This window comes from Setaria italica, chromosome IX (genome assembly GCF_000263155.2).
Source record: "Setaria italica strain Yugu1 chromosome IX, Setaria_italica_v2.0, whole genome shotgun sequence".
Classification (NCBI taxonomy): Eukaryota; Viridiplantae; Streptophyta; class Magnoliopsida; order Poales; family Poaceae; genus Setaria; species Setaria italica.
Genome location: NC_028458.1, coordinates 10,115,405 through 10,135,854, shown reverse-complemented (window position 1 = coordinate 10,135,854; position 20,450 = coordinate 10,115,405). Strand labels below are relative to the sequence as shown.

Below are 20,450 nucleotides of genomic sequence, written 5' to 3'. Positions count from 1 at the left end.
GGAAGATTTGATAGAAGCGACCGGTTTAACGGCGCTAGAATCGAGGGCGCACAGGTGAAAAGACAGGCAGCCGCGGGCGCGCGGGCGAGCGCGGAGCAACAGATTGTCGGGCGGCTTCTAACAGGGCGGGGAAAGGAGCTGTCGCTGCTGTGGTCGGGGTTGGCGATGGAGGAATCGTCGTGTAGCGGAGACCAGGCGGCGCGACTGAGATCAAAGTGACGGAAAAGACGGGCGACACCAGGCTCTGGGGCCGGGATCTGGCGATGTGATGATGGGCGCGGGAGGCGAGGCGCTGCAGAAAGGTTGCAGAGGGGCTTCCGCCGCCATTGGGGAAGGGGGCGCGAGGATCCATTCGGTCGCGAGCCAGAGACAAAACTGAGTGGCGGGCGTCGAAGAAGATGAGCCACGCGGTGGGGAGACTCTGAAGCGGGCATGCAACTCGAGTGCGCCTGTCGCGGAAGATCTGGGGGAAAAAGATCTCGCGGGTCCACCGGGCGGATAGAACGGACGTTTGAGGAAGACTTAGAAGGATCCGACGGTGAGCCGAGTTCGCCGGGGTCGGGATCGGAGCGAAGCGGGGAGGGGTCGGGTCTCAGGGGTCGGAACCAGGCTGAAGGCTGAGCGCTCAGGCGCGGCTAAACAAGACAGATGACTAAGATCCAGGGCTAGGATTAAGGTTAACCCGGAAGATTAGGGGCCGGTCGTTACAGTCGCGGCCTTCTCCACACGCGCGGCGATTGATTTTTGCCGCTGATCTCTCCGTACCAAAACGCGCTAGACGTAGCTGATCGGTCGCAGCGGTCGTCGAGTGGAGACGATAACCGTCCGTTTCTTCTCAGAGAAGAGAAAGGGGAAAGCTGCCGCCGCAAGGAAGAGAAAGGCCACAAACAAATCTGGAACTACTACATGTAAGAAGAAGAAGGCTGCAACTAGGACTGGGAGTAACTGATGCAAATCTGAGAAGATGAAGCAATTATTTTGTGCATGATAGATAGTGAACGACAAATAGTTGTTTACTCCTCTTTTGTGCAAGACAGTAACTGTCTTGTCCTTTTACTTGTGCAGGCTGCACTTATGTAAGCTAATTAGGTACAAGTTTAAAGATGCTAAGCACCAAGTAGCACGTTATGCTAACTTTAGTAAGGTGATGGATTATCTGGATGCTAAGCACTTCACTTGTTCTGGGCAATGCTAAATTATTTTCATCCTTCTTATGTCTCTGAAATTTCTAAGATCAAGTACAGCATGCCATTATTTGATGACGCTGATCAATCTGGCATATTCCATAATTTATTCAACCCGTACAAATCTCAAATTGTATTTGTTTTAAAAAGGTACATCAATTGTTACAGGAGCCATTTGCAAAAAGAATCATCCCTCCACCGCAGCCAAATCTCCGGCCGCTCCACGTTGGTTTCCAGGTTGGCCAGCCACGTCGGCAATTGGAGCAGGTTAAGGCCCGTTTGGACCGGTGATGACATCCAAAACAAGTTTAGTGTGCTAATTCTGCAATTTGAGAGAAAGCTTGAGGTCCGACCATGCATTCTACTCAAATTAAATTTTGTGGGATTATTATCAAATTCTTGGGGTTGATACATTCAACCTTTTGTCAAGTGCAAAAAGGAGAAGCAATATCTTGAATTCTTGACCCAGCCACACTTTGGTTGAGTGTTCGTATCAAGACATTAAGACATTAAGGGTATGTTTGGTTGGGCTGTGAGCTGTGAAAAAACTGCTGTGGACTGTGAGCGGTGGAAAAAACTGCTGTGAGCTGTGGAAAAGTTGAAAGCCGTTTGGTTGCAACAGCTGTAAAACTGTAGGTTTGCTAAAGGTCTGGGATACGATTGATATTCAAATTGATGTAAAATACTGTGTTGTTCACTAATGCAAATTACCATTCTAGAAAGGAAATTTATTTTTTAAAATTTTGCATCCACCATTAACATCGTTAACCATCTTCGGTAGTGTAAATGATGAAGAAAAAATATATCATTTGGCCACATGCTCTATGTATTGCCACCCGGGGTGTTACAGCTACAGATTGCTGGTCAGAAGTTTATCTTGAAAGCACTTGATGCTCTGCCATCAGCAGCATCTCGGTACACAATTGATGAAAAATCACATCCATCTAGTTATGCCTGCACACATGTACTCTTCGTTCCGGAAAAATCCCATGGTTCCAGAGAGAGGAAAAATGAAAGACGAAATTACAGCTTGCTCTCGACTCTTCATTCATGAAACTAGAGTCTGTATTGTACACATAAGCTCGCAATTGAACATATACATGGCATGTGAGTACATCCACCGTCACAAGCAGTACAACCTTATTGATTCTCCCTCTCATACAAAATTGCAAAAAGAAAATGCAGTAACTAAAAGCGCGTGGCTGCAATGCGGCGCGCTGGCTGGACCGCAGTGCAGATCGGACAGGGGAGGCGGCCGGGGAGAAGAGCAGGAAGGGGAGGTGGCCGGGGAGAAGAGCAAGCGCCCGGGAGGATAAGAGGGGGTCGGGGAGGACCAATGCCGGAGTGGAGAGGGCGGCCGCCGGAGAGCCAATCGAGCAGGGGAGACAGGGAAGGAACACCTGCGGCTCGCCGGAGCTGAGGGGGAGCACGAGCTGCGGGCAGCCGGAGCCGAGGGAGAGGGGGGCCGCCGGAGATGCCTGCCGCTACCCGCGGGATGCCCGTCGCCGCGCCGCGCTGAAGACAGAGGGAGAGAAGGGGGACGCCAGAGCTCGTTGAGGGCGCCGCAGGCGTGGGCTGCGGGGCGCCGCCGGCGAGGGGCGGAACCCTAGCACGCCTCGTCTGCTATCGGGACCGAGAGGAGGAGAGCGGCGAGACGGGAAGGACGGTGGAAAAAAGAAAACGAAGCCGTACGCCGCAGCGGGAAGGCGGGTAATTTCGCTGAAGACTCCCTTGCAGCCGTAAAAGCAGGGCTTCTGTAGTGAGGGCGTGTTTGGATTGTTGGAAAGTTTAGTCCTGTCAAATATTCGGATGAAACAGGAGCTAATCATAAAACTAATTGCAGAAGTCCTAGACTAATTCGCGAGACGAATCTTGAGCTAATTATAAAACTAATTGGAGAAGTCCTAGGCTAATTCACGATACGAATCTATTAAGCCTAATTAATTTATCATTAGTAAATAGTTACTGTAGCACCACATTATCACATCATGAATTAATTAGGTCTAATGGATTCGTCTCGCGAATTAGCATCTATATGTGCAATTAGTTTTGTAATTAGTCTATATTTAATATTTCTAATTAGTATTAAACATCCGATATGATAGGAGCTACCCTAAATGAATTAGAGAAAAGTTGCTTTTTGTGAAGGCACCTGGAAGCCCACCTCTTTATCTAGCCTTTGATTTTTTTTTAAACAAAGGCAGGTTTCGAAGCTAAACCAAAAGCATCCTAAGTCGTTGTCCAAGTGCAGTGGAGCTAAGTGCGTACGTTCTTCAAATTCTACCGAAAACCAGGGAAAACATGTCTCTCAGGAGAATCGGAATCAATTTCTCTCCTTTTTCTCCTCAAAAAACACAATCGTCCTAAATGTCATGGCTAAGCAGTAACATCCCAAAATTCTTATCCCCCATCAAATATAGTTGTAGGTCTAGTTTCTTGAAAGTTGAAACAATATTCAACGTGCGGTTTATTGCATTTTTAAGATTTAACTTTATATAAAGCGTAAATGTTTATTTGTGCTTTTGTTTTTTTAGATTATTTTATTTGTGCTTTGTGTAAAGCTCGATACAAAATAACTTGGGCTGTAATCCAAAACCAAACAACGAATCGGCGGCTAAACGACAAATCTCGTCAGGGCCTACATGCTACTACGCCCTCACATACCGAGCTCCGGCCCACCATTTGGAAATGCGGCCCATGATGAGCCCGCCCCTGCTGTCGCCGTCCCCCTGCTCCCTTCTCCGCTTCCTCCGCCTCTGCCACGCCCCTCGCCGCCGGAACCCTACCGCCGCGCCGCCCACTCCTTATACTTTCCGCCGCCGCCCGCTGCTCCTCCTCCCCGTCGCCATGTCCTCCTCCGCCTCCATCACTGCCCCCAACTCCGTCGTCGCGGACCCCAGCGCGCTTGCCCGGAAGGTCGCCGCCATCCGCGCCGCCGGACCCTCCAAGCTCCAGGCAGGCACCCATTTCGTGCTTGATACCTTCTGTCGTGTAGCATTCTTGACGTGAGGAGTCGTAACTAGGCTTTGCCATTTGCGCAGGTCATCGCCGACTTCGACGGTACGCTCACGCGGTACTGGTACGACGGCGCCCGCGGGCAGAGTACGTTTTTGTTTCAATTGCATCAGTTTAGGAGGTAATCAAGGTTTTGAATGTGTTGAGAGGTTTTATCTGTGTCTCTTTGTGGTGGTAGGTAGCCATGGGCTGCTGAGGCAAGGGAACGAGGAGTACGACGCGAAGAGGGAGGCGCTGTACGAGCACTACCACCCCATCGAGATCTGCCCCGACATCCCACTCCCGGAGAAGGCCAAGCTCATGGAGGAATGGTACTACACAACTTCTACTGCAGAGTGTCTTTTGCAGGTGCCAGTTGCAATTGAGTTCACGATGCTGCACAAGAACCCATTCTGATAAGTTGGAATGAACATCTTCTTGGTGTTGGTTGGCATATAGGTTGTGGGTGCAGTGATTGAAGTGTGCTCTGACAGTGTTCATTCTTCTTCTCAATAATAAAATGTCACCACTTTGGAGTGCAACCTGAAGTCATGAACTTGATTAGATGTCTAATGGCCATAGCTGACACTTGAAGTTGGTATGTGCTACAGGTGGGAGAAGACTCATGGTCTCCTTATTGAAGGTGGTCTTACGTATGAAGCTATCAAAAAATCTGTGTCTGATGCTGCAATTGCTTTCCGAGATGGTGTGGTGGAGCTCTTTGAGTACTTGGAGGTATGATTTTGTTTATCAACCCCTGTATTTGTTATTGTGGCTATATTTTAGTAGACTCCTTCTGAACATTCTTGTAGATCCTTTTTTTGTGTTCCGTGGATTAAGATCATTAATAGCTTTAAATGTCACTATAGTAAACTGTAAAAGAACTAACTGTTAAGCCGCTGCATAAAAAGTTTGAAACATGCACAACCTTCTCTCTTTTCCCTTTCTTATTTTCTTTTGATTCTGCTATAAACATTTCTGATTCCCGTGCTGTTCTTTTTCTTTTTTCTTCATTTTTGATTTCCATTTCTTTCCCTCTTACCATTTTTCAAATTGAAAGCTGCAAGTTTTGGTGCACCAGTTTGCAAAATACTTTTGATAGTTTAGGGCATTGTTTTTGCAGAGTTTGTTAGCACATCTACCAGCAAGCATATTAGTATTCACTGAAGTAGTGAAGTTTGCTATGTTGTTACTTGCCTTTCTGCAGAATTCTTATTATCATGTTTAACAGTTTAAGTGAGTTGTGCTGCACATATGAAAAAGTAGGCTAGTTGGGATCTCAAGTCTCAGTGTTTCAACATGTTTCACGCATTTAAGTAAGCTGGTGAGCAGTCTATAATATTTATAGTACATGCACGAGACAAAAAAATGTCTTCTATTCCTTTTCCATTGTTTGCTTCTTCTTTTTGTCTTAAATTTATTTTACCAGATGATCCCTACTTTCTAACTGTTATGCATCTGCATGTGCAAATTTGGTTTTCTAATTTGATGGGATGCACCACATTTCAGATATGCTTCATGGTAAACATGTTTTGTATGTTTCCTTCTGAGGTTGGACAGATAATATTTGTCTAGTGAACAAAGCATTTCCTAGAATTCTATGATGCATCTTTTTCATCCTTCATGCCCTATTTGTAGGTAACGATGTGATATCATGGCTATATCAAAACAGGCTTACCTATGATGATAATATTTTTGGGATCGAGAAGAAATAATTGATATTTAGGTGAATGTCTAAATAAGACTCTCAATTGTAATTTCAGGAGAGAGATATTCCAGTGCTGGTATTTTCTGCTGGACTTGCAGACATTATTGAAGAGGTAAGTTTCCAATTTCCACATATTGTCAGATGAATTTAATTGCTGATTGACACATCCTGCTCTTTCATCAGGTCTTCCGGCAGAAGCTACACAGATCATTCAAGAATATCAAGGTTGTCTCCAACAGAATGGTGTTTAATGAAGAAGGTCGTCTTGTAGCATTTAAAGGTGATTGCTTGCTTACATCATTGGGTAAAATGTATGCTGTTGCGTATCTTCCCATAGAAACTGACAAAAGCCTAATGCAGGTAAAACAATTCACGTCCTGAACAAAAATGAACATGCCTTGGACATGGCAGCTCCAGTGCATGACAGTCTGGGGGATCCAAATGGATCTATTGATGACTATTCATTGGTGAAGAAAAGGACCAATGTGCTGCTACTTGGTGATCACATTGGAGACTTGGGGATGTCTGATGGTTTAAACTATGAAAACAGAATCGCTGTTGGATTCCTGTTAGTATCTTTTCCCTTGCCTTGCTTCATTCAAATTAGCAGTGCTACTACCATCTTGAGAATGCCATTTAACTATGCTCAAGTCAACTAAGCTGATTATTGCTTTCTTGATGTGCAGCACAATTACTTAAATTTGTGGGCACAATTCTTAACAATAGTGAAATGCCATCCATCATTGCAATTAGAAATTAAGTACTAAACATCATAATGATTAGGTTGTTGCTATTTTTAATTTTCCCTAATTTCTGTCTATCATAAGAAAAGGTTCTGCACATGAAAAGTTCTTCCTTTCTTGACTCTTACCACCATCACAGTTGCTTGTATTGTCCACTGAGTTGTGGTTAGACATGCTTCTTTCAAACTCTCCATTGCTAGCTGTATTTTTTTTTATCCAGGCTTGTGTAAACATAGGCTTCAAACAAAAAAGGGAGTTTCTTTGGTTCAGAACATGGTAGGGAAATTACAGGAAGTTCAGGTTTCTGTTCCACTGGTTTCCTTTAATCAATTCAAAGCTATTTTTGAATGAGTTGCTGGATATGTTTGACTATGAAGCTGAAATGAACCCAAATGATCTGTAAATTTTATTGTCTCTGCAGCTGAATATCATTCTAAAACCTCAATTGATGCTTTACTGTGCATAGGTCAGGAGGATTATCATGATGTTTTGTTTGAATGCTCAATTACAGTATTGTGAACGTAAATGCTATTATTATTTCCGTCTTGCACTGTTCCCTTGCAGCATCTACCACACAAAACTTTTATGTCCATTGTGCATAGGGTGACGCTGAACTGATTTTCCAGGAATGCCAACATTGAGAAATCCCTGAAGGATTACTCCAAGGCATTTGACATTGTGTACCTGGTGAGAGGCACATTGCAATTGCGTTTATTTCCTCAAAGTTATTGTGGCTTTGCACCTTATTCAATGTTTGTTTTTCACATGGTCCGCTTCTGACAAATCAATTCAATGAAGAACGATGCTCCAATGAGGGGAGTTGTTGAGCTTGTGTCTGAATTATGCCCTTGATCCAATTATCTTCTGCTGCGCCCATAGAAAAGGATTTCGCCCCCTGAATTTAGCAGCCCCTGCAATCCGATCACCCAAAAATCTGGGAGTTCCACTCCCTCGCTAACCATCCATGCCTGCTTCATAAGCAGCTGTTGTACAGGCTCATCGCAGGGCCAAAGAGCCCTTGGAACAATGATCAGTCTTCACTTGTAAGCTAATCCCAATTCGTGTTATATCCAGATCATGTGCACTATGGAATTTCAGCATTGTTCATACAAGCTTTTCATTTTCAATCTCCTATGATAGCTCATTCATTCTTGTTAACAAAGGAAAGGTAAACTTTATGGGTGAACTGTGAAGCACTGCGAGGTTAGTTGGCCAGAAAAATAGCTGCAGATGGAGGTAAGGTAGACTCCATCATCTTCACGAACCTTCTTTACGTTAATGAGAATCTGATCTAAGGATGCTCTCTTTGTTCTGATTGTGACGAGATCTAGTTGTGGCTTCAACATGGCGCACTACATTTTCATGCCTCTTCCTTTTCTTTTTCCTGATCTAACTTGCGAGAATCATGAGATCACATAAAGTGAATCAAATGTATCATATCGCGTAAATGACATGTACGCCACAAGCTTTTGCGTAATACGACATCATGCACCAACCGATTCTTATGAGCTCTCCTTTTATGGACTTTGCTTTATGATCTGGTAGGGGCTAAGGACCATCAGACCATCTAATGAATCCGATGGTCCTTCATGCTCATGTAACATGACAGAATGGTAGTAGTCGCGAAGGAAAGATGATGGCCAGCTCAACTCCATGAGCAAGATTACAATAGGAACATTCGGACAGAGTGGCATTAGTCAAAGATTATATTCCTAATCCAATGCATTTAATCATGGGCATTCATTGGACGTCCATGCGTGCCTTGATGGTTACATCCTAGATGAACAAATCATTTTCTGACCAAAGTATGAACAGCTGAATGCTACCAAAGTATTCAGCATTCTTATATTGACGGTTTTTTTTACTTTTGCCCGTAACAAGATGAACTGGCAATGTGGTTTTGTGCTTTCGCTACCCAAAAAAAATCACCTATGCATTTTAGTAACATTAACTTTAACGGTTAGGATTCGACATCTGAAAGCCGTGCACGACAGCACAAAAACCATTGTGATGCATCACAAACCCAGCCCGTGATCTCACATGCCAACCTCCCCAGAAAGAAATGGATGTCGCGTGCTTCTCATCAGCAGCTCGTGAGTCCATCCTCTGAAAAATGCACTTGCCATTATCACGGATTGGATCTGACAACTAAACAGCGTTTACGTGCTAACGCCTTTTCAGATTCCGACAAAGTTGCATAAGTTGACAGTATAATAACAGCCATAATTTTGGTCACACCAGATCCAGTTATCTCTCGAGACGCATCGCAGAGGCTCTGAAAGACATGTTCACTCAAAATGTGTGGACATATGCTGCTTCCAACTAGCAGATTCAGAATTCCAGCTTGATGCTTGTTGGAAGATATTAACATATTACATCTACAGATAAACAGGCCCGTAGTTCATTATAACAGGGGGGACATTTCTCATTGATTAGTCATACAAGGCTCCAAAAGATTACAAAGCAGCAGATGAGGGAAGATAGGAGCATACACCTCTATACAAAATTCAGGCGGAATGCTCCTATGCGGCTATGCCTGGGTCAGTTCATACTAGATAAATTAGTACAAACAGAAAAGGGACTAAGTCTTCATCTAGGTTCTGCGTCATACCACGGCTCAAGGAAAAAGAGGCTCTTGATGTTGAACATCAGGGCAGACTGTTGTCGTGTCTCAGCCACCCATGGCAACAAGCTATACAACGGAGACTACAGGTGTTAGCGCAACTTCCATCGTTGGTGTTGCCTCAGGCCATGAGAACTCAAAAGGGGCATCGGTGGCAAGAAGCTGAGGGGCGGATGCAATCTCTTTTGGGGAAGATTGGGTGTAGTGGAACTCAATTTGGAGGCGATGGTGCAACGGGGTTGATGCCATCAGTCCTTTCTTGATGTCTACCTGTAGTTCCCGGATTGGTATGGCTGCCAAGAAACTCTTGATGTATTCTTTGCATGATTCTTTGCCCTTGGACACAAGGATGTCCTCTCCAATATCATTCTCACTGTCCTGGTCAGTTGAAGAGCTCTCAGGACCTGAAGAATCCTTTGATGGTCCGCTTGAGTCGGGGCTAGAAGGTTTCTTTTCAGCCTGTACCTTGTGAATCGTGGTAGTGTTGTCAAACTTCAAAATGTATGCCTGGCTGCACCCTTCATGGAGCCTCTCTCCAAGGGTATCGATAATGTAATATGCATCATGCTCAACCTTGAGGAGAAAAAAGTGGTCATTCCAACTCACTATGTATAGGTTAGGGTTGTCACTAGATGAGAACTCTGCCGCCTGGGTAATCTCATCCCAGATGCTGTCAAATGACATGGCGCCATTAAGAAAGTCAAAACCGCCCATGTCCTCATCGCCTTCAGGCTGGAAGAATCCAATAAAAGATTTGCTTGGGGAGACTGTCAGTGGGCGAATCTTGGCATGAAGGACAGTTTCAAGATCAAAGTGCTTATCAGGAAAGCGCTCTCTATATGTCTCGTTCTCACAAAGGTTTCTCCACTCTAGTGATCCTTCACGGATAAGGCTGTCAAACTGTGACTGAATAGGCATCATATTCCGATTTGCCTGGAACCAGTCTGCAATAACAGCCACAAGTGCTGTACATGCACTCTCCCCAGCTGCTCGCTCACTTCTCTGGTCTATTGATGCAAAGAACACCTGGGACGAAAGTTTCATATGGCCATCACGGCTGATTATCTCCTTGAACTCCCAATTCCCCACAATAAAATTATCATCACCAAATTCTGACACCATACCATTTGCTGATCCATCTTCAGCTCTTGATCCCTGCAATACAAAGAGGCATTGCTTAAAATAAATACCATGAACTCTCAAGAATAGCTCTATAATCCAACAATTAAGCTGAAGTGAATTAGTGAAAGGCGCTGATAAGCGATAACTTGTTTTACAATGCTAAAAAAGGAAGGGAAGAATTACCTCTGAAACAGATTGATCAGAAGAGGTTAGCAGGCGTCGATCATAGTCAATATCATCACCTCCCTCTTCCCCATATGCCTTCTTCAACAGAGGTTCACCTTTAGCCTTCAGTGATCTTAAACTCAATTTCCTCTTCCTCCAAGGAAGTATACTCCGTTTAGCAGTTGGCAACACAGTCTCCTCAGTGGTCGATGGCAACATTTTCTCTACATGATAACCGACATCAGATTTTCGGTGACTATAATATATCCAGTCCTCATGCTCCCCATCAATCTTTGCATGGGCATAAACTAGGCCACCGACATAGTTGACAGACTGCAGCGATCCATAACTGAAGGACTTCCTGATAGTTGAATCCCCAATTTCATCTTCCTGTACTCTGTCATCCAGATCGTCATCGAGAGACTCAGTATCACATGGATATTCAGCACCATCACTGTTAACACAGAACTTATCTTCGCCGCCTTCATCATCTTGGCAAGTCTTCTTGGACCTTCGTGTCGCCACCAGATCTGTGAGAATTTTTACTTTCCTCAGCCCTGCTTTGATAACTGAAACCTCATCTTTTCCTCCAGGAAGAGAATCACCAGATGATGGGGACAATGGAAAGGTTGCAGCAGGTCGTTGTGATGCATCGGACGTTTCTTGAACAGCTCTTAGTTCCACCATACTTAGAGTGAGCTGCACAAAAACACGATTCAAAGGTCACAAACTATAGTAATTCAAAGGAGAATTGTTAACCAGAACTTCTTGTTCATTTGCAAACTCACGTGAAGGGATGGGGCTGATTCAGGTTCACCACCAGGTACAGACAATGGGAGAATTATCTCAATCACCTCCTCAGCTGCTGATGCATAGTCTGCTAGGTTGAGAGAAGCAGTTCCCAGAATTGATGGTTTATTCTTTGCCCCTATGTTGATGTCCTGTGCCGAGAAGGAAAAAACTAAGATCAGACTCGCTTGCAAAAGTCACTAAAAAATGAAATCAACTCAAAGGAAAACACACACACAAGCTTGCCAAGGGATGATACATCCAAAGCTAGCATATAAAATGAAATGTTCTGATTGCCTTGACAAGGAAACTATCTTGTCCATACAAATATATGTCACTGTCCAATACTAGCCTTCACAAGGTGCCATGTTACTGTCAGGAAGATAAATTTGCTCTATGTTAACAGGAATATGGATACACAGAGGTTTCTTTCGAACATGTATCAACTTACATATGGAAACTTCTCGTGTAGTTATTATTTTGGAATGCAATGTATGTGGATTATTTCTCCTTGTCTATAAGGGAAATAAAACTTTATTACACACGGGAAAGTCCAAAGGAAACATTAATCATTCCATGGAAGAGATAATTCTACAGCGGATTGAAAAAATAATTGGTCTACACAAAAATCGCAGTATAAATTGCAAAAGGGTAAAGTGGAACAAAAATAAAAAAAAATATAGAATGGAAATAGATAAACACAATAACCCTCAGCAGAATTTTCTAGAAACAAGGGCCTGTTTCTGAACATGGGGGATAGGCTCCAAATCAAGCTAAGAGCAAGTACATTGTTATACCTCAACAGTCTCATAGGTCGTCTCATGCAGTGCCACGTAGGATTTTTGCTGATGTGGATGAGAGAGGACAAGGAGAGAGAACGAGGTCGTTGTTTCGTGAAACAACCGCCTCATAAGCATAATTTTAGGAGTATGAGACTGACTACTCCACCATTGTACGAGTTGTGGTTGCTATGTAACTTATAGTATTTCTATTTTTATGTGTACAAATTAAGGAAATAGAATTACTATGAGACAACTTAAAAAGACAAGGTTGTTTATTAAATTGTCTCAAGATTACGTGTCAATGCATGAGACCGCCTATTAGACAATACCAACGTACTTGCTCTAAAGCCCAAAACCCTACTGAGCAATTCTCCATTTCCGAACAGACCATAAGAGGGGAACAAATAGAACAACCAGATTTCGAAAACAGAAATTCCCTGCTGAACAAAGTCAAACAAGCGACCAATGATGCAATCAGACCCACATCGGAACCATATGATGATATACAGTAGTTTGCTGCGTTCTTACGAGGAGTATGAACAATACAAGCAGATGTAATAGAAGTATAGAACTAGAACCCAACTCTACTAAACAGGAGAAGGTGCTCACGCTGAAGACGCAGAAGGCGAGCTCCCAGGGCTGGAACGCGGCGCCCTCCCGCTGCGACGCGGCCGCGAGCGTGACGACGCTCTCGAACTCCTCCTCCCACGCCGCCTCCGCCTCCTCCCGCGTGCGGTTGCGCCTGACCGCGGCGCGCCGCAGCGAGCCCAGCGCCGACGCCCTGGGCCCCTTCCACCTCACCTCCGCCGCGACGGCCCTCGGCGGCGCGGCGCCCGCCGCCTCCCGCTCCGGCGAGGCCGGCTCCACCGCAGGCGCAGGCAGCGGCAACCCCTCCGCCCGCCGCACCACCAGCCGCACCCGGAACTTGCGCGCCGCCGGCGGCCGCGGCCACCGCATCATCCTCGCCACCATCAGCGGGCAAAAATCGACGACCTACCAGTAATTATAAAGCAACAAGCAGCCGAGAAAAACGCGGTTCCGGAACCGAATCGGCGGGGGAAGCCGGGAGGAGCGACGAGACGGCGGCGAGGTCGGACTCAGACAGAGAAGTGGGATTGGATTTGTGAGGCGCTCAGGTAGAGGACATGGGCTTGGGGTCGGGGCGCGGCGCGGATGCACGGGAGGAGAGAGAAGCGGAGCTCGGAAATAAATAGGGAGGTGAACGTTAGGTTGGGGGAGGAGAGCAGTAGGAGACTAGGGGAGTGTTCTTCGTCGTCGTCTCCGTTTGGGTTTTCTCCCTGTTTTTTGTCCCCGTTTTTTTTATTCCCTTAACACCTTGTCCTAGGCCATGTTTAGTTACTCCCAACTCCCAACTTTGACACTATGCAAAAAGAAGATTCCCCATCACATCAAACTTGCGGTACATGCATAGAGTACTAAATGTAGATGAAATTAAAAACTAATTGCACAGTTTTGTTGTACTTTGCGAGACGAATCTTTTGAGCCTAATTAGTCAATATTTGGACAATAATTCACAAATACAAACGAAACGCTACAGTGTGCTACAGTGCTGTAACAGTAATTTGGCACCTCCCAAATTCCCCAACTAAACAAGGCCCTAATGTCATTAGATTTCGCGGAGGGGCCCACCGCAGGCTTTGTGCGCTGTCATTTCGTTTCATTCTTGTGGTTTAGTTTTGTTTTAAAAAAAGTAAATTTTATTCCTGAAAAGCTTTTTCAGTTTTTTTGGGATAAAGAAAAGCTTTTTCAGTTGTCTTGATAAAAGAAAATTCCTCAGTTTATGGTCAGTGCCAGTCCGAGCTACTAGAGCAAATCGTTTCACTCTCGGAGCTCATTATTGTATTTTTTTTGTTGTTTCTCCATAATATTTTGTAGCACGATAGTACTAGATGATAGTGTATAATTTTTTTTCAGTCTCATAGACTAGTTCCGCGCATGGGTAATTGCGAAAAGTGCCAGAAAATTATGGTTTTCCAATTACCTAACTATATTTCACTTTCCAAATAACTTTTTCTCACGGTATTTGAACGAGTCAAGCAGACGCCAAATGGCAAGATAAATTCAGCTAGTTATCAGGCATAGAGGAATCTAAGGGGTATTTGGTTCGTGGACTAATTTTTAATTTAGGTTACATCGGATGTTTGATACCAATTAGAAAGATTAAATGTGAACTAATTATAAAACTAATTGCATAAGCTGTGGCTAATTCGTGAGACGAATCTATTAAGCGTAATTAATTCATGGTTAGCACATATTTACTGTAGCACCACAGGGTCAAATCATGAGCTAATTAGGCTTAATAGATTCGTCTCGCGAATTAGCCTTCATTTATGCAATTAATTTTATAATTAATTTATATTTAATACTCCTAATTATATTCGATGTGACAGGGACTTTTAGTCATACGTAACTTTCAGGCGGCAGACTGCAAAGGAAGTGAGGTTCACGTGGGTATTTGGCTACCTGAGAACATAAACCGAAAACCTATTATGGCTCTTTCTAGAAAGAAAAAAAAAAATCAACCTTTTGCGACTTGTGGTGGCAGTGCATTGAGAGGTACGTTCGGAGCGCGTGCGGCCGTGCCGATGCAAGTGTAGTGGCACGGCAGTCAAGCAAGCGTTCGGAAATAAGCGCGTCGCGTGCCCCGCGGCCGTGTGCTTCGCGTTGCTTTTGCCGCGTCGTTTGACGACGGGACGGACGTGCTCCTGGGCTTGTGCCTCCGCCGGCCCGGGCTTCGTGCTCGGCGGCCACGACACGAGATGCCGTGAGCGCGTGGGCCCCGGGGGCTCGCGGCTCGCGGGAGACGTGGGGGCGGAGGCGCCCCACGCCGAGGCACCTAGGACTTGGGTATTTGGATCTTTAATCTACATTAAAATTCATATCACATCGAATATTCGAAGGTTAATTAGAAGTACTAAATATGAGATAATTATTAAACTAATTACGCAGATGGAGGCTAATTCACAAGACGAATCTATTAAACCTAATTAATCTATCATTAGCCCATGTTTACTGTAGTATCACATTGTCAAATCATGGACTAATTAGGCTTAATAGATTGTCTCGCAAATTAGTCTCCATATGTGCAATTGGTTTTGTAATTAATCTATATTTAACACTCCTAATTAGTATCTAAACATTCGATGTGACAGAAATTTTAGGAGCGACTAAAGAAACAAACACCCCCTTACTCTTAACGGCTACCGAAATTCTTGGGGAAAGTGATTTGCGCCTAATAAACTCCTAGGACTTTTTTTTTAGAAAATTATAAACTCCTGGGACTAAACTCAATTGTTAACTAAACCCTCGAGTTCTTCTAATCCACAGCTAATGCAGCCGAGAGGATTGTTTGATAAGAATATGATTGATGCATCTGCAGCAGCTTCGTCTCCAGCTGGGGGGAGGCGGACAGCTTGTGGTATTGTTCCTCTGGGACAGATGCCTTTGGATTTATAAAGAAAAAAAAAAGCGCGATTCCATCCAAGCACAACCACAGGCGTCACGTTGTCCCACCTGTCTCGCTCGCGGCGGCGGCGGCAACAAGATCCCTCGAATTTGTTGAGTAACGCAAGGCATCCAGCTAGCTGATAATTCGGCAATGATATATGTCGAATTATATTATAGTGTAGCCCCAAGGACAGGCAGGACAGGGTTAGTATTTCTCACACGGATGGAGGAGGAGGACACATGGATGCGCGAGGCGACGGACATGGTTATTAGCCGGTGTGATCACTGGTTCCTAGGGTGACGACCGGCCAACACAAACATAAGCCAGCAAGATTGTTCCAAATGGTCCTACTAATACTGCTAACAAACTGGTTCAAATGTGTGCTTGTTTTATGCACGGTACGGTGCTTGTAGCGTCGAGATATTGACCTTTTTTTTTATCCTCCTCCTAATAACCACGATGATGGACAAAACAGTTCTTGATACATACATATACCATCTTATATGTAGTACTCCCTCTATACTCGCAAAGGAAGTTGTTTTGGACAAGGTTTGGGTCAAACATTAAGAATATAAATCATGAATAACTTTTAAGTTGTTGAGTTTGGAAATGTGAAAGTCATATAAATAGATTTGTCTTGAAAAATACTTTCATAAAAATATACATATAACACCTTTTGATAAATATTTTTATAAAAATAAGGAGTTAAAGTAATACTTTGGAGACCGTGTTGCTGTCCAAAACGACTTCCTTTGCGAGTACGGAGGAAGTATCAATTAAGCATAGGCAAGGCAGAAGGAACCATGGCTGGTGGCCTTTCTGCGCGTTCGAGGGTGGAAGAGAAGCATGCAGGCAACGGGCAGGAGTGCTCGCACGCACGCACGCTTGCTCCAAGGAAATAAATTAAATTAACGCGGGGCAGGCAATTCCTTTTGGCTTTGTATGTTGTGTTGCTTGGAACCGGAACAGATGATCATTATTACTGCACCCGTCAACTTTCCGAAGGCCTCAGAGTTGAGGCAGCTAGCAGAGATCGAGAACGAGAACCTCCGTGCGGGTTCAGCTAAAGTTCACCGCTGCTGGGTGAAGTAGAAGAATTGTGTGACAACAGGGGACGGAACGAGATGGTGTGATGGGTTGTGTCACCCCCTGCTGTCCTGCTCTCAGTCTCTTACATGTACGAGGTACTCCGTGGTAGCTTACATGTTAATTGGCCAGTCTGCTGTGGAAATCGAGGAGTCGCGTCTACCTAAGTTCCCACCAAGGAAAGTGAAGCCGGTGGCCCCTCGTGACGAATTCGAATCTTGGGTCGGGTATTTGGCGAGATATGGCTTTGAGTGGTGTGGACTTCTTCTCTACTCGTGATGGTCTATATATTTTCTTCATCGCACATGCATGGACCCCCAGTCCCCCACTACTACTGGATGCTGCCTTACGCAGTAAGCACACGCACCAGCAGAGATTCAAATGCTTTTTTAGCGAGATGTGATCGACTCTGTGTGCGAGTGGGCGTTGAGCAAGGACAACACATACTAGTGTCCACTAAGCTGTCCTCGACTGTGGTGACAGCAACGCATTATTCGAGCTAGCTTTGCTAGGTTTGGTCCTCATCACAGCTACCACTATCAAAGAGTCAAGCTAGTCCTTTTTTAAAGAACACATGGCATTTTCATAGACACATAAACACCAGTTACCTCAGTTACCTCAGCTGATACAGTAGATATACACTTTCTAAGTTTGACCTTGAAGTCCAGTGGACTCATCTTCTTCCTCTTCTTTATCCCATCATATTCTTTCGATCCCTCTTCCTCTCCATCCCTCCCTCCCTCACTCCCTTTTCTCTCTTCTCTTCATGGAACTTCAGGGGGCTTGAACCCCCTCCCCCAGGTTGGATCTACCTTTACCGATCTACCTTTACCTCTTATATGTACCAACTATACGATATCTATGTGTACTTATTAATGCATTGGAGGCACATGGAAGCACAGGTACGATCGCTCAGCGAAAAGAAACGGAGCTTTACGGGTTGCTTAGTTACCAACCACAATCCACCATGCCATGAATTTTGTAGCCAAACCCCTAGTTAGTTGTTCACTCACTTTTAGCTGTTAGCCTACCACAACCTTTTGCAGTTGTATTTGACACCACACCTATAGTGGAGACGCGTGTGGCTTGGCTACTGGAGGCCGGCAACCAAACAACCCTTAGAATCAGTAAGAGCCGCCATTCGCTTCTTGTCCAGCTTTTGCTTGGGCAATCGTGGAAGTCAGTAAATCCGTTTCAAAATGGAAGGCACCATGGGACTATGTATGGTCAATTGGTCAGCCTGACTACATTCTGAAATGGAAGGTACCATGTGACTATGTATGGTCAATTGGTCAGCTGACTATATTCTGACCAATATAGTTCGTTCCTCCAACAGCACATTGTTGCTAACAATCAAATTATATCATGACCATGTGAGAGAACTTCCATATGTGAATCCGAGCGGACCATTTTTTTTTACATCACATGAAGACTACTTACCGATGAAAAACATCAAAATAATAATCAAAGCTTGTAATGCATGTAGACGATGATAATATAGACGCGCACCTACATCTTACTTCCATAATCTCCTTATCTCCATATTTTTATATTAATATCACGAAAATGATCATTATTGAAGCTGGACTTGTAGACTACGAAGAACTCCAAAAGAACAGCATAGTGGTACGCGCCTGAATGGATATCGTTGACCAGGCCCGTTCATTAGGCAGCGCAACTGGAGCGACCGAGCTGGGCCCCCAAAAATTAGGGGCCCCAACTATTGGACTTTAACTCGACCCATCTACTATCCATAGAAGTGGAACAGGCGGCCGTCGGGATGTGTACCGTGAATTCCAGGGGTCATCGCGGGGTACTGAAACGACGCGGACGTGTATCGTGCGAACCTTCCCGTCGCAGCTCCCACTGAAGCCGCCGTTCGTGTGATCCGCGCCGGCGCCCGGCGTGGCGCAGGTTTGGTCGTCAGTGGCGGCCGACTCCGACGGCGGGCGTCCTGCTAGCCTGCTTGTGGTACACTGGTACAGACGTACAGTGGTACGTCGGGTCTCCGTATGAGGTGTGTGCATGCATCTGTGATCTGTCATCTCTTCCCTTTCCTCACTTTTTTTAATCCGCGTGTCTTGGTGAAGCGTCCCCACATAAGTAGAGACTAAATGTGATCCAATTATCAGTCCCAGGAGGCTGATAACACATTTATTCAACAGATAGTTCAGAAACCGTACAACTCCCGAAGGAGTGGGCAGGCAAGCCACACCCAAAGCAAGACTAAAGCGATAACAATACAAATCCAAGTTACAGTCCAGTCGGACTTCGGGCTGCAATCGGAACTATGCGTCAGCGGAAGCATCCTGCAAAAAGACCAACACCGCAGGCAGCGTTGGGTGCAGACGCAACCTCCTACTCGAAGTCCTCGGCGACGAAGTCCGGATCCTCCTCTGAAGCAACAACACAAGGGTGAGTACAAACGTACTCAACAAGTCCAATCCCATCCACGGAGGGGGATACAACAAGATTATGCATATGATTCAACAAAGATATGGTTAAGGTTTATTTGCAATAAAGCTAGATTTTTGACACATGCAGGATTTTGTTTTAAAGAATTTTCATAAAATAGTTTCTTAATAAACGATATATCAAGTGGGGTTGATCCTACACCAAGGATCCAAGTTTTATCGCTACTGGACTCCCCGTCCGTCGTAGCGCACGGCACAACTGCCGGACACTTCCAAAATCCTACACATACACACACCGTAAATACCAGTCATCTTCCAAAAGCTAGTTGTGTGACCGAGCCGTAACTCGTCCAATGCCGTGGACACGGCTACCCGGATAGGTTTTAACTCTGCAGAGGTTGTACACTTTTTCCACAAGTAGGGTACCGTATCACGATCACCTTAGTGACGGTACGGATCCTAACAAAGCCATTACCCACCTTAGCCAACACTGACTAGTCAACACGGAAGCACCCAAGGGGTTAGCAACCCATCCACGGGGCCGAAACCGGGACCTAAGTCACCAAGAGCTTAGTCCTTTTCCAAGGGCTCCCGTTGCTCACCAGCATACCTGAAGCCTAGCAGTTTAGCTAGTGGGGTTTATGCTAAGCCGTTGCCCATACAACGGTCGAGTGGTTGCACGATGATGGAATTAGGCAGGATGACACATCAACTCGGTCCTTAGTCATGACAAGATGGATATCTCCCAACTCTGCTCAACCACTAAGGTACGAGCTCAACAATCCGACATTCCACACAAGAAACGCCCATCCATCTCATCCACCACCTCTCTTTACACCCGAAAAACCCAACTCCTCAGTTGAACACACTCACACATTTATTTTCCGAATAAACAGATGTTGTCAGGATTGAGTTTGGGTAATGAGTTCCTAAGCATTCTAGCCGTATTTATCATCTAAATAGAGCAACTCATATTTAGAGATAAATATGGGACAACAAGGAATAATCATAACAATCAAGGGGTGGCTATCCAACCATGTCTTGCGATAAAACAATATGCATTTTATAAAACAGGCCAGTAGGTTGTGTCTGAAAAACTAGGTATTAAATATGCATCAAAGGGTGAGATTGGACTTGCCGTTCTCAAAGCCTTCCGGGAGCTCCTGCTCGCGGTACTGGTCCTCGGGCTCGGGCTCGTGGTCGAACTCCTCCTCGCGCTCCTCCTCGGGTACTCCGCGATCTATGGCACACACAAACGAGCACACAATAAATAAAAAGGAAAAAGATTTTACCCGTTGAGCTCCGAACAGGAAATATGAACAAAAAATAGGTAGGAAGGGTATTTTCAGGAATTTTGGATATGCCTCGGTG

General features: G+C 44.9%; 2 protein-coding genes across 3 annotated transcripts; one reads left to right on the top strand and one right to left on the bottom strand.

Annotated features, from left to right (window-relative positions):
- The first annotated feature begins 3,858 nt into the window (after positions 1–3,858).
- LOC101774708 (7-methylguanosine phosphate-specific 5'-nucleotidase A) lies at positions 3,859–7,758 on the top strand. 2 transcript variants are annotated; one of them, XM_004982244.2, is made up of 9 exons: positions 3,859–4,139; positions 4,226–4,286; positions 4,378–4,510; positions 4,790–4,913; positions 5,942–5,998; positions 6,070–6,166; positions 6,247–6,454; positions 7,256–7,316; positions 7,428–7,758. In XM_004982244.2, exons 1-9 carry the CDS (start codon positions 3,873–3,875, stop codon positions 7,479–7,481), a joined length of 1,062 nt encoding a protein of 353 aa, XP_004982301.1. In that variant the 5' UTR covers positions 3,859–3,872; the 3' UTR covers positions 7,482–7,758. The 2 variants fall into 2 exon arrangements, with proteins under 2 accessions (XP_004982301.1, XP_022685623.1); XM_022829888.1 differs by lacking the exons at positions 7,256–7,316; positions 7,428–7,758 and adding an exon at positions 6,850–7,249.
- A 1,250-nt stretch (positions 7,759–9,008) lies between these two features.
- LOC101774301 lies at positions 9,009–13,373 on the bottom strand. The gene is made up of 4 exons (XM_004982242.4): positions 12,720–13,373; positions 11,328–11,480; positions 10,558–11,238; positions 9,009–10,407 (listed from the first exon to the last, which is right to left on the bottom strand). Exons 1-4 carry the CDS (start codon positions 13,080–13,082, stop codon positions 9,322–9,324), a joined length of 2,283 nt encoding a protein of 760 aa, XP_004982299.1. The 5' UTR covers positions 13,083–13,373; the 3' UTR covers positions 9,009–9,321.
- Between the last annotated feature and the right edge of the window lie 7,077 nt (positions 13,374–20,450).

Coding starts and splice junctions, on each gene's coding strand:
- LOC101774301 (XM_004982242.4), bottom strand. CDS start 13,082: ATGGTGGCGAGGATGATGCGGTGGCCGCGGCCGCCGGCGGCGCGCAAG. Junction 11,239..11,327: donor AATCAGCCCCATCCCTTCAC/GTGAGTTTGCAA, acceptor GTTTTTGTGCAG/CTCACTCTAAGTATGGTGGA. Junction 10,408..10,557: donor CTGATCAATCTGTTTCAGAG/GTAATTCTTCCC, acceptor TTTGTATTGCAG/GGATCAAGAGCTGAAGATGG.
- LOC101774708 (XM_004982244.2), top strand. CDS start 3,873: ATGCGGCCCATGATGAGCCCGCCCCTGCTGTCGCCGTCCCCCTGCTCC. Junction 5,999..6,069: donor TTGCAGACATTATTGAAGAG/GTAAGTTTCCAA, acceptor CTCTTTCATCAG/GTCTTCCGGCAGAAGCTACA. Junction 7,317..7,427: donor CATTTGACATTGTGTACCTG/GTGAGAGGCACA, acceptor AATTCAATGAAG/AACGATGCTCCAATGAGGGG.